Source organism: Grus americana, chromosome 2 (assembly GCF_028858705.1).
Source record: "Grus americana isolate bGruAme1 chromosome 2, bGruAme1.mat, whole genome shotgun sequence".
In the NCBI taxonomy this organism is placed as follows: Eukaryota; Metazoa; Chordata; class Aves; order Gruiformes; family Gruidae; genus Grus; species Grus americana.
Genome location: NC_072853.1, coordinates 168,461,563 through 168,474,562, shown reverse-complemented (window position 1 = coordinate 168,474,562; position 13,000 = coordinate 168,461,563). Strand labels below are relative to the sequence as shown.

The following is a 13,000-nucleotide window of genomic DNA, read 5'->3' as shown; positions in this document are numbered from 1 at the left end:
GGAAAATCTTGCTGGCAACGCACGGTTGTTTTTCTGACCTTCAGGTTCTCCTGAACCTGGTGTCCATCCAGTGCCCACACTTGGCTTCTCCCTGCCCGCGCGGCTGCCTGCGGAGCGGTTCAAGCAGTGGGTCTGTGTGGCAGGGAGGGAGCTGTTGGTCCAGGCAGCCCCACAACTGCCCGTGACGGATTAGGAGTGGGAACGAAGCGAGCAAAGGAACGCGGTTAAGGAAAAGGAGCAGAACGTGTCCCAGCACCGACGACTATGCAGATGGGCCCAGCTGGCAGGGACCTTGGCGAGGGGAACGGGGCGGCACTGGCATTTCCCATCTCTGCTGGGGGAGGCAGAGTCACCAGCAGACGTAGGGAGGCAGCCGGCACGTGGGTATCTTGCAGCCTGTCTGTCCGGACGTGCGGTTCCCCGCCCGAGGGCACCTCTGGAGCTTGGCCGTGCAGCCCTGCTTGCTTGCAGGTCCAGACCACCAACTTGGATCCTGCTGGTTTTTAAACTGAACCTTAACTGGAGAGAGGCTGAGACAGCAAATGTATTCCTCGGTCCTGTCCCTCCTCCGGTGGGGTCCCCAGGGGTTCTTCGGGTGGGACCGTGCTGGAGCCGTTAATAACTCACTCCTACACAACCTTCTTCTAGGAGGAGGAGATGTCAAAATTGAGAACCAGAAGCTGAACTTCAAGGAGAAGGCCCAAGCCAAAGTGGGTTCTCTGGACAACGTGGGACACTTGCCAGCAGGAGGAACCGTGAAGGTGGGTGCAGCGAGCTCTGGCACATCAGGGTAGGGTTTAAATTCGGTGGTTCTCCTTGTCCTGCTGTTGATGTAGTGCGGCTTTTCCACCCCCGACCTTTTATAGCCATCTACTTATTTCTGTGGCCTCTGTTGTGAACCCCAGGAGCAGGTACGAGTTGGAAAGGCGAGAGCTAGGAGCGCTCGGTGGCCTGCCCGCACGGGCTCCCTGCTAGGCGTTACTCGGAGGGCTCGTGCTGCCCATCCGCACCCTTCCTCTCGGTCTGAGAGCAGGGACCGCTCTGTGAGCTGTGGGCCCATCAGAGAAGCTGCCTGTGGCCCTTCCTCCCTTTGGCTTTTCTCTCCCCGCAGTAAAGCTGGTGGGATCCAAGTGTGGTGGGAGATGGCGCCCTGCAGCTCCGGGGAGCCTGTTGGAGCCCATCCCCTGTCCCGCAGCCCAGCGGCCCTTTGTCTGAGCTGACAAAGGATCGCTGCGCTCTCGCTGCTGGGATTCAGCGCTTCTCCCCGTGAGAACGTAAACTGCCCCCGGCCTCGGCTCTGCAAATCGCAGGTCTCGCTACAGCGATGCGACGCCCGTGCTTAGGGCAGGGAAATCACCCCCGCTCCGGCGACGGATGCGCGGGCTCGACCTATCACGCCACGTGAGGATCAGAGCAGTGCTGGGGATCCTGTTTAGGTTGTCACCGCTGCTTCTGAATTGCCTGGGAGCTCTGGAAGCAGAGAAAGCAATGCCGCGCTCCGGCGACGGAGCTGTTAAAGTGCGATCTAGCCTTTGCCCCCAGCAGGATAAACAGATGGAGGGGAAGAAACCCCGTCCAAGCGCCGAGTTCCCTCGGTCGTCCCTGCATTGTTTTGTTTGAGCACTTTTGTGTTGTGGAAGGGTTTGGAGTTCAGCCGGGTTGAGCCATTGTGTTAAATGCCGTGTGAATCTGAAAGCAATAATCCCTGTCCTAAAGAGCAGATCACGCAGCAGAATTCACAAGCGTATTTGGTATGTGCTTAATCATCCCCCTACAACCGGGCAAGAGGTGACCGCCAGAATATTTGCTGGGGACACATCAGGACTCGCCTGTCTCCAGTCTCCAGTCCTTGATGTAAACATCACCCTGTCAAATCGGGGCTCGGTGACAAGCTGGCAGGAACCGGCGAAGCTGCCGGTGCGCTGGGGGGCATGGGGAACTCTGGAACGGTGCCAGCGTACCCCGGAGTGCCCGGTCCGTGTCCCGGTGCTATTTGCTGTCGCTAGCCTTTTCACTGAGGTTCTACACTCTCACCTCTTCACAATTAGTCTGATTATTTTTAGCATTTTTTCCCCCCATCCCCATGGGTGCAAAGAGTCTGTTGATGACGCTCTCACCCAGTACATTTTGGGGTTCCGATACTTAGCCTTGCAATACAGAGACCAAATCATTTCCCTGTTGCATCCCAGAGCCCCCCCGGCAGTGCTCTCGTCGGGGCGGGTGGCACGTGGGGGCTGGCACACGCGCACTCAGCTCACCGTGGGGATCGTCCAGGTCCCTGTAGCTCCCGCAGAAGCACCCAGATATCAGCGTTGCTGTCACTTCGTGGGGGGACGTGGACCCCAGAAGGAAGGCCAGGTGGTTTTGCTGCTTGTTGAGTACGTCGCATTGCTACCTGGGCTGCGGGGCCCGACTCGGTCTTGAGGAGAGCGCGGCAGCTTCGTTCCCCTGGATAAGACTTTGTGGGGCAAGGGCCTGGGGTCAGGGCTTAGGACGGGGTGGGGGCACCCTCTCCCCAGACTGAACGTGGCAGCAAGGGGATGTCCTGGCTGGATGGGTTGCTCCTTCCCGGAGCTGGGCCGGTCCAACGTGACGACATCTCTGTTTGCCGTGCCCGGCAGCGTTGGTGGCGTCTGAATGTCTGTCCAAGCGGCTCTGCATTACTCTGAGCTCCCACCAGTGTGTAAGTCCCTTCTCTAACAGTGGGAGGACTTAGCTCTTCTCCAAGGCTAGTAGAAGTCGGTGACTCCAGGTGGGATGACCGGCTGTGGTAGGAGAACAGACCAGGACAGGGTCTTCTCTGAAGATGCACTCCCAGTTCGTAGTCCAGCATCAAGGTCCTCTGTGCAAACTCGGCCTTCCCGTTTCGGGATCTGCCGTGTATCGTTTGGGTCTGGTGTGTAAACATGGCCCCAGGTACCGGCGCCTGCTTCACCGCAGCGTTCCCAAAGCGCCCGCTTGCTTCCGACCCCATAGCGCTCCGCTCTAGTCCTGCAACGTGCCTTGGTCTGCCTTCGCCGTGGCTGTCCTCCGTCACCAGGGCGTTACGGGCGTGCGTTTGGGGAGAGGGTGCCGAGCTCCGGACCCCGTGGTCGGGGACGCGGCGCCCGCGCTCGGACGAGCTGGTGGGGAGCGGTGCGGGGCCGACGGGTCTGCGGGGACCAAAGCGCTGTGAGGAGCTGGAAAGTTGGTCAGGACGGTGGCTTCCAGGGAGCGGAGGGGCCGCTTCCCACTTCCCACCCCCCCGCGCGTGTCTCGGCAGCTGGGGAGGGCAGAGGGGGCTCCAGGAACCCACACTTCACAGACACACACCCCCCCCTTGCACCCCCGTCTCCTATTGACTCGTCCCTGTCGTCCTCCCCCCCCCCGTTGTCTCATTGTAGGCTGAGGGCAGCGCGGAGCCAGGGCAGCTCCCGCCAGCCCCTCAGAACGGAGAGGTGACAGCGGCCCAGGCAGGCAGTGAGATGCGGGAGAATGGCGTAGGGCCGGCAGTGCCCACTGCCCTGAGCGGTGGTGACCAAAGGGAAATTCAGAGCTTCGAGACTCAGATACAAGAAACAAGTAAGTGCCTGCGCCTTCTCGCTGCGGGGGGGTGGGGAGAGCGCTGCAGCAGGGCAGAGCAGCCGCCCCCGGGCACTGGTCACGCCGCTGTAATCTCAACATTGAACTGTTTGTATCGATGTCTGAAGGGTTTTCTTGCCTTTTTTTAATTGAGAAAATTGCCTTTTATTTTCCAGGCATCTAATGATGACATTATGGTATCGTCTTCCATTCCCCTCCTGTCCCCTCTCCTCTTTCCTCCTCCTGCCCTTCCCCTTCTCACCTGCCCTTGTGTCGCTGCAGATTGAATCTCACAAGCTGACGTTCCGTGAGAAGGCCAAGGCTCGGACAGACCACGGAGCGGAAATCGTCGTCTCCAAACCCCCCAACCTTTCCAGCAGCACTTCCCCCTGGCGTAGCACATCCGTCAGCGAGAGCCTGGGCTCAGTCGCCTCCTTGTCACCGCTGCAACAGCCAGCTCCCCTTGCGGCGCTTTCTCAGCAAGGCTTGTGACCCCTCCCGGCCCCGTCTCCCGCGCGCTCCCCCCCAGAGTGACGCAGCTTGGCTCTCTTAACCCGGCGTCTGGCTTTAGATGGGAAGGGGACAGCGTTTAGCAGGGCTAGCGTCCCTTTCGGCCGCGCTCGCTCCTCGAAGCATCCTGGCTGCTCGCCCCTGCCCGAGCGTGCCGGGCTCTGGTGGTCCCTTCTCGGCTGGCAAGGGGCTCCCGTCCCTCTCCGCGCCTCGTCCCGTTGGCTTTTTAGGGGATACTAGAGCGAGCGTTAGTGTCGTGTTTAGGGGACGGGCATCTAGGGACTTCAGGCGGTGTCTCGCTGTCCCGAGCAGCGGGGAGACGCGTGGCGAGCGGGGGCGGCGGGGGGCTGGTAGGAGCACGCCCTCGCTGCTGGGGCTGAAGCCAGGCCAGAGTTAATAGGGATAAGCTGTGATCTTCCTTCCTTCCTTCCTTTCTTTTTTTTTTTTTTTTTAAAAAACCCCAAACCCCAACCTTTTCCTCCTTGCCGCTTCAGTTTCTGCTGATCCCGTTTGATGATGATATATATTATACACACACGTTAGGCTGTTTTAACTGTTGACTTTAACCTTTTATTCTTTGTGACGATGTGTTGATGATTTATCGTGCTACGAACCCATGCTAAGTTTCCTTTTCTCTTTCCTTCTTTTCCTAACCGTAGGAGAGTAGAGACATTAACCGCTGCTGCAGTGCTGGCTTCTTATTGACATATCCAGCAATTGTAACTTTTTCGTTGTTGGTTTTTTTGGTTGGTTTTTTTTTTTTTTTAATATTTTAAAACGATGGAGCAAATTCATGGGATTAAGCCATGTCTGAAATGAAAGGCACAAGAATGTGTTAAAGGAAAACTTGCTCTAACAGATCAGATGAAGCCTGTGTTGACCGCAACGAGACGTGTTGACTCGCTGCTCGTAAAACCTCCGGTAGGGCCGAGCCGCCAGCCCCGGGGGATGCCTGGGACCTCCTGCGCGTTAGCAAGGCAAAGACAGTTTATTTATTAACTTGCACAGCCGAAGCCCTGGGATTTGTATTTTTCCGGCCAGGGCCTGAGGTCTGGAGGAAAGGCAGGAGGCTGCTTTCGCGGCGGAGTTGCAGGTTAACGCAGGCCGTGAGTTCCGAGGCAAAAGCAGGTCTGTGGCGCGCGCGCGCGGTGTTTTCACGGAGGCTGATGTATGGATAACCGTATGGTCGGGCTTGAGCGAGTCTGGTGGGAGGCGGAGGCGGGGAAGGAAGGCAAGGTCGCCTCTCCCCCCCGGGGCGTCGGGCAGGGGGAGCGGCAGGGCTGGGAGGGAGCAGAGCCCTCGGCTGGGGCAGGGGCCGCAGGTTTCCAGTGCCGGGGAGTTGCAGCTCTGACTAGGAAGGAGATTTACCTACTCTTGGAGGTGTGAGCTCCTCGTTTCGTGTTGCAAATGACACTAAAGAAAAAAAAAAGAAATGTAAATAAATTTAAAAAAAAAAAAGTGTTCTTGGGTCGTCAAACTAATTTAAAGCGAAAAAAAAAAGGCGGAATAACAAAACACTGGGATCAAAGTGAACTGAACCAGGCGCGTGCTAAGGGGGGGCTGTTCAAGGAGGGACAGAGGGAAGCCTGCAGCTTCTCATGCTTGTGGGAATATTTCTTTGGGAAGCCGACAATGACACGATAACCCGGAATCTGTATTTACACACAAAGATTCTTATTGCACTTGTATTTTTTATATTAAAGTTTGCATGATTTCTAATAAAATGGCATTAAAATGTACTAGTTTGCATCAAAGTCGTCTGCTAGTTTCATAAGTGCTTTTTCCTCTGAATACAAATTTAAATAAGCAATGCAGATTTGCACCTGAAAGGGGCGGTTATATATACCCCAGAAAACTCCCAGTGTTTCCCTTCCTCTTCCTCCTCTTCCTCCTCTTCCTCCTCTTCCTCCTCTTCCTCCTCTTCCTCCTCCTCCTCCTCCTCCTCCTCCTCCTCCCCACCTCTCCCCTCCTGTCCATGCCACATCCCTCTAATCCCAAACCAGGGACCGCGGCCGAGCCGGTGGCTCCCTGCCCTCGTGTTGCGCGGCCGGCCCCGGATCGCAGCACTAACACCGCGGGCTCTGCCGAGAAAGGCTGGAGCTGGGGAAGGGGCCCAAGCCGCCCTCCCACCCCGCCGGGCCTGCAGCAGCCTGGGCAGGCGCCGTCTCCAGCTCCGGGCCGGGGTTGGAAACCTCATTTCTCAAGCGAGCGGAGCTGTGGCGTGACGCTTTGACCCCCCCTCCCCCCCCCGCCGGTCCCGGGTGCTGCCTCCGACCACCCGCTCACCCGCATGCCGCCCTCCGGTATATATCACTGCCCCTTCGCTGACGCTTCCTTCTTTCTCTTACTGCTAAATTCTAAACACCAGCTCGATCTCGTCAATCTTGGGTTGTATTTTTTTTTTTTTCCCCCAACACTTGAATTTGAGGGGAAGTTCAGAGGAGAGGGACGGAGAGGAGAGGAGAGCAGGCTGATCCCCTCACAGGAGAAGGCAGAGGCTGCGCTTCCCTTCCCCAAGCAATAAAGTCGATCTGCTCCGGGCCAGGGCAGCTGCGGGAGGGCAGGCAGGGCTTGTCGAGAGGGTGCTGTGCCCGCATGGCGTGCGCGGAGCCGCGCGTCCCTGCCCGCGACAGGCAAACGCTGCCTGGCAGCAGGCTGAAGCCGACCTCCAGGCTCACCGCCGGGCAGCAGCCGGGGCCCGGCCACGGGCTCGAGATGGGGACGGCGAAGTCCGGTGGTGGTGGTGAACCAAAGAGGAGGTGGAAGCTGAGATGTCGCGTTCCTCTTGCTGCTCTGCCCTGGTGCCGGGGGGTGTGAGATGCCCGGCGGGAGGGAGGCGGCCGGGTGCTGGTCTTGGTTCAGGTGCGGCGGGAGGAAGGCAAGTGGCAACATTGCACTTTATCTTCTGAGATTGCAAAAAAAAAAAAAAAGAAAAGCAAACCCCTAACGCCCTGCAAAGGGACAGGAAGGCCACCTGCTCCCCCTGCGTTGCTTTTATCTGATTTACTGACTGCTCGGCAGGCTCGGATAAGGCTTTCACGTCGGCGCACGGTTGCGGCGGCATTCAGGCCTGTCTGACCATGCACAAACCTTCCCAGACTCTGCTGCGGTTCAGCTGAACGCTAACCGACCGACCTGTGCTTCTGTGCCACTTTCTCTAACACTTGTTGTGCCTGTGCTTAGCTGACAAACTAAATCCAGATACACTAATTTGGTGTGGTTTTTCTAGGACAGCTTCAGTTTTAATACAGATTTTTTTTTTTTTTTTTATTTTATTTTAAGGAAACGGCTGTACATATTGCTAGCCTGGGAAGAGAGCTGTGTGTGGTGAAAATGACTTTAGGTTCCTATCATCTGGAGAGAGGGGAGTGAGCTGGTTAGTGCTGAGACCTTAAACGAAGATTGCAGAGAAGCTGCTGGCTGGCCGAGCGCCCGCCCAGCTGGGCAGAGCAGGGGAAGGAGCTGTGGGCGCCGTTGGCTTGATCTAGGGCTGGAGCTAGCACACTCTCTTGTGGGGAAGGAAAAAAAAAAAAAAAAAAAAAAAAGTTGTGGTCTGACTTAGATGCAACTTGAATGTACACGTTCCTGAGATGCCTCGTGTGGGTCCTCGCTTTCCCACAGCTGCACTTGGCATGAGGCTGCGCTGGGGGAGGCAGCGTGGGGCAGAGGGGAGGGGTGGGGGGGCCAGGACAGCTGGGTGGCTGCAGGGAGCTGGGAGAAGTCGGGTGCTGGTGGGCTCGGTCCCTGCTGGATGGGGCACAGCGGTGGCGTGTGCAGGCTGCGTGGGCGGTGCATGAGCTTCGGGCAGGCTGGAGCCTGGTCCTGCCTCGGGCAAGACCTTTCCTAAGCTGAGGGTCGGGGTGCGCGTTGGCCTGGAGGTGTCTGAGCTGCCGAAGTGCAAGCAGAGCGGGCTGCGGGGCAGCGGGGTGGGAGCTGCGTCCCGGCAGGCGCTGGGGTCTCTCCCCGGCTGCCGGTGTCTGTGCTCGGGCAGGCAGGAGGCTTCCCCATGGCCCGGGCTGCTCACCCTGGCGTCTCCCTTCGTATCAGTGGCATATACAGTTACTTTGGGGCTTTTTATACTGTTAAAGTACATTCAAGTAACCAAGTTTGTGGGCTTGAGGCCGCAGGAGCAGGAGGCCGGGAGCCACAGCTGCCCCCAGCGCTTGCCTCCCCTCGGGTCGGAGTCCTGACCGCAAACTGAATGTAGTTTTCTATGCTGATCCTCGCTGTTGTCCCCACGTAGTGTCGGGGTGTGTGTGTGGGAGGGCTCTAGGACCCTCATGTGTTTGTGTCGTTTAGGCAGACTTTCTAGTTTTCTTGGATCACGACAGGAGCTTGAGGTCAGTGACGTCCTTGGGGGGGGTGATGAGGGCTCCTGCGTCCGCCCCACGCATGGAAGGAGGGATCAGCCGAGCCCCTCCTGAGCCATTCATGGCTGGTCAATGCTGTCCCTGCAACAGCCCGAGCAGCCACAGCTGGTGGGAGGACAACGGCCCCCAGGCTTGGGAACAATGTCACCCGAAAGCCGTCCTGGCAGGGTGGGGGTGGAAACCAGCAGTGGAAAGCGTGCTCCATCTCTCCTTCCTCCTCACTGCCTGAAATCCAGCTAGAGTAAGCGGTTGCCTTTCAAATCCCCCTCTCCCAGGAGTCTCGCTGGCCACCAGCTGGTGTCTAGAATAAGTGACCAGACACGAGACTCCCATCTTGCCCCCGTTGTGATCGTCCCACCCCAGCATTGAGCGTTGCCTGCAGCTTCGATTACCCCGTAACAGCGGTACGACGAGTAATGCCATAGTGGGGAAATGGCCGGGTGGCTGGAGAGGACGGAGTGGCTGGAGACGAGGGCTGGGGGTGCAGGACCGGCGGGGGGGGGGAGCTGATCCTGGCTCTTGGCTCCCTTCATGGGTTCGGGAAGTCACTTAACCTCTCTGCCTCAGTTTCCCCATCTGCAAGGTGGGGATGATACTCCTTACCTCATCGGGCTGTTGTGAGGCGTGAGCAGTGTGTAAAGTGTTCTCTAAATGTGACGTATTACTATTTTATGTCATAGGCTTATTCTGTAGCAGCACCGTCTCCCCTGGGGCAGTGGGTGCTGCCCGAGGACGGGTGCCGGTGCCGTCAGTGCCGCTGGGGCAAATGCCGGTGCTGTAGCTGTGCCGGGAGGGAGGCGAAGGCTGGGGCCGGGGGTTAGCGCGTGGGTCTGAGGCCTGAGACAGCAGCTTGGGGGGGGCCGGGTGGGGGCCGGGGCAGAGCCCCTCCTGCCTCAGGCCGAATTCATACCGGTTTGCTTCTGCCTTTCTGTCGTGCCCTCCTGCGAGGGGCTGTAAGACTGTCGTCTCCTTAGCAACATTTCCTGACTTGATGTTGTGATTGTTACTATTGTAAAGGGTTGAAATAAAGCTTCTAGATGTTCCTCCTCAGCTTGGGCCTGAGTCTGTGTGTGTGGGGGGGGGACAGGGAAGGCTGGGGGAGGGTGATGGCACAGCGGCCACCCACTGTCCTTCTGCTGGCAGAGGCAGAAAGCCAAGGGTGAAGCTGTTCTGTCTCAGGAACCTTCCCCTGTCCCTGGCTTTGCTCCTCTGGGCTGAGGGGGCTGCTGGGCTGGCACCAGGCAGGGGGAGCCCTGGGGGTGCTGGGGGCAGCCCCCGGGCAGAGCAGCGGGGCTGGGACAGGCAGTGGGCAGAGCCGCCCGCAACCACGGCTGGAGGTTTCTCCCTTCTGCCCATCGCACCCGGCCCCTCTTCCAGCAGCGGCCAAACCTGGCTGCAGGGCACGCGGGGGGTCCCGAGGGGCCACCACCACCTCCGGAGCTTTTTTCTCTTGTCCCTTCCACAACCAACTGCTAAGTTCTTCTAAAGTTCAGGCTTCGACAACTTAATGCAAGCAGAAACAAGGTATGGAAAAGGGGAACCAGGGCTTCTGTACAGTGGGGCTCCTCCACTTGAAAAAGAGGATTGAGAAGCAATGGGATCAAGGTCTGCCCGTTACGGCTGGCACGGCAGAGATGGCTACAGGGCAGCAGTGAATGACGGGCCCAGGAACAGCCAAACACAAATGAGGAATCTGAAGCCTATATCCAGTCACCGTACAGTTTCACTGGTGTATAAACCCAATCAGGTAGGATAGGAAATAGTTTGTAGGGAAATAAGTCCCTGGCTTATTTTTGTTTTTAACCCTTATGAGCTAATTTTAAAAGTATAACTCAACTCCCTGACCAGCCAGCCCGCAGGGCCCCTGGCCCAGTTCTGGCCCTGGCCGCCCAGGGAGGCTTTGCCCAGGTCCCTGTGCCCAGCGCTGCAGCAGCCGGCTCCTCTCCTCCTCGGGCTGCCACGGCCGCAGTGGTTCCCTCCCGGCCCCCTGCTCGGTGCTCCTGGTACCTCTGGGCCCCGACGGCTCCTCAGTGTCACACCCCACCCATGGAGGAGCAACCACCACTCGTCCTTCCAGGCCCAGGAAAAGCAGCAAGAAAACAACAAGCAACTTTGCTCAACCATTAAAAAAATAAATAGGAAAAAAAGAATGAAGAGGACAGAGGCAGTTACTACTCTATCCCTTTTTATTGTCTTTAATCTATGTTGTAAAAAGATCCAGTATCACATAACAGCCACTGAAGTATCCCAATATCACACTAGTTCTGAACCATTTAGACAATAGCTTAGTCTTTTTTTTTTTCTTTTTCTTTTTTTTTTTTTTAAACCTGCTGGAAGGGAAAACCATACTGCCCATTATACAGGCCAAAAAAGAAACAAACACTGGTCAAATAATAGTGACAACCTCAAGCAAGTGAAATGAAGATGAGAAGTTCTGAGCGAACACAGGCTGCAGGCCCGAGGCCCCGGCGCCGGCTCCGCCACCACCGCCTGCGGGAGCGGGGCCAGGAGCTGCCCAACAGAAACGGCCCCGGCCACGAGCCCCCGGCCCTTGTGCTTTTTGCCCACAGCCGCTGGAGCCTCCCACACAGCCCCGCTCCAGTCCATCAGCTCAGATGGCAGAGGGCACAGCTCTGTTTAATTAAAGCCCATGACGAGTAAATTAAATCTTAGTAGAGAACAACTGGGCCCCGAGGAAGGCAGCTCCCATCCCCAACGCGGGGCAGAGGCTGCTGGGCAGAAGCCCTTCGCCATCGTTCCCACACGCAGAAACAGCCGCAGCCTCGCACCCGCGCTCAGCTCACACGTTTCTGCCCCTTCCTGACCCAGCGGAGCACGGCCGAGCGCGCCCCGGCTGGCGCGGTCAAACCTCGCCTTGATTTCAGATACAAAGAGCATAAGAAATGGTGAATAAAAACAAACGATCCCCGGCCCCGTCACTGCCTTTTGCCCAGCTGCTGGGGAAAGCGGCACCATTCGCAGCCCTGCAGCGCTCCCGCCCCGTCAGGGCACAACCCTCCTGTGAAGTGCTTGTTCCTCTCCCGCAGTGTCCAGCTCAAGGGCTCGCATGCGTTACAAACAATAACGAAGCCTCACAACAGCCCTGTGAGGTAGGTCGCTGTCTTCGTTTGACAGGGAATCCAAAGGCCAAGCTGGGATTAAACTCCAGGTTTCTTATTTAATGCTGTGCCTGTCACAATCCTCCTTCCACAGAAATATGGTCCCTGTTCATAGAAAACAAAGAATTTTGTGCCTATGCTCCTGGCTTCCCGCAGGAGAAAGCGCTCACAGGCAGACTGCCGTCTACAATCAGGTCCTGTGTTGCACAAATTACAGGGATCCGGCCTCCTTGACGTAGGGAGAACAAGAAATAAAAAAGAAAAAATAATAACAACAACGCAAGAGGACAAAAAGTACAGGCAGATTAGGAACGACAAGTCACATCTCACACTCATAACGCCACGACTGCGCTCGCGCTGTGGGGTGGCAGGGCCCCGCTGTGAGGCTCAGAGATCCCGCGGGGAACGTCACCTCCATCCGGCGCCTTCAGGGCTTCCTCCCCTCCGACATCCTCAGGGCAGCCGGCGCGGGGAGAAGACGACAACGCTCACCCCCCCTGCGCCAGAGCTGCCGGATCCACGCTCCGCCCGGCTCCCGGAGCAGGCACAGCCGCAAGCCAAGACGTCCGTCCTCCTCTTGAGCCGGGAGTAGCTCTCGCACCAGAGCTGCTCCGGCCCGGCCCTGTGGGGATGGGGCAGAGGACGGCCCGCAGCAGCCGCGTCCTCGCTGTCCAGGTCGGGGGCTGACGCCGTTAAGAGCGGAGGAGGCGGGTGTCCACAAAGCTGGCGGCAGGGTCCGTCGGCACTCCCAGTCCATTCCAGGCGGTGCTGCGCTGGTTCTTCCTATGCGGTGACCATGCACGGAGCCGACAGCAGGAGATTCAGACAACATTAATCTTCTAGGATGGAGAGAGATGACTTCACAAGGGATAAATAGAACTTTATTTAAATAAACATTTGTGAACATCTTTATACAAATTACAAGTCCCCACACAATCCTCCAGCTCTGCCTAAGCGCCAAAGCTGCCAGGAGGGCCTTTGAGCAGATCCACCAGGATGTCGAGCAGCTGGCTGTGCTGGTGGTGCAGGTCCCCGGGGATGGCTGCCATCTCATAGCACAGGCACGTCTCCACCATCTTGGAGAGCGACACACGGAAATCACGCAGGAGGCGGATGGTGTAGGAGTCTCCCTCCAGCACCAGGAGATCGCTGTCTGTCAGGGAGACTGTTGCTCGCCAGCCATCATCTTAGTGGGGAGAAGAGAGGAGGTGAGAAGCAGGAATGGTGCTGACCTGTCCCAGCCTGTGCTGACCGCTTGGCCCTCTCCACCACCAGTACCAGGGCAGCTCAGGTCTGCCCCACACTCATTTTAGCCCAGAGTCTGGGGGCTCAACTGGGTCAAATAGTTCCCACAAAAAAGTTTCCCACAGGAGGTGACCGACTGCACAGCCCATCTGAGCTCGAGGGCTAGACACCAACCGCAGCGCTGCCAAAACCCCA

General features: G+C 57.7%; 2 protein-coding genes across 32 annotated transcripts in view; one reads left to right on the top strand and one right to left on the bottom strand.

The window, feature by feature from the left end:
• MAP4 (microtubule associated protein 4) overlaps positions 1-9,491 on the top strand; it is a 165,532-nt gene extending 156,041 nt beyond the window's left edge. For 15 of the 24 annotated variants that reach the window (XM_054818337.1, XM_054818326.1, XM_054818323.1 and 12 more), the window contains 4 exons: positions 649-761; positions 3,384-3,561; positions 3,738-3,758; positions 3,844-9,491. In XM_054818337.1, the coding sequence (XP_054674312.1) occupies positions 649-761; positions 3,384-3,561; positions 3,738-3,745 (299 nt within the window). In that variant the 3' untranslated portion in view covers positions 3,746-3,758; positions 3,844-9,491. The remainder of the gene's footprint in view (positions 1-648; positions 762-3,383; positions 3,562-3,737; positions 3,759-3,843) is intronic. The other 9 variants (XM_054818332.1, XM_054818330.1, XM_054818327.1 and 6 more) reach the window with 1 other exon arrangement.
• Positions 9,492-10,612: 1,121 nt separating this feature from the next.
• DHX30 (DExH-box helicase 30) overlaps positions 10,613-13,000 on the bottom strand; it is a 37,059-nt gene continuing 34,671 nt past the window's right edge. For all 8 annotated transcript variants that reach the window (XM_054818346.1, XM_054818344.1, XM_054818343.1 and 5 more), the window contains one exon: positions 10,613-12,746. In XM_054818346.1, the coding sequence (XP_054674321.1) occupies positions 12,511-12,746 (236 nt within the window). In that variant the 3' untranslated portion in view covers positions 10,613-12,510. The remainder of the gene's footprint in view (positions 12,747-13,000) is intronic.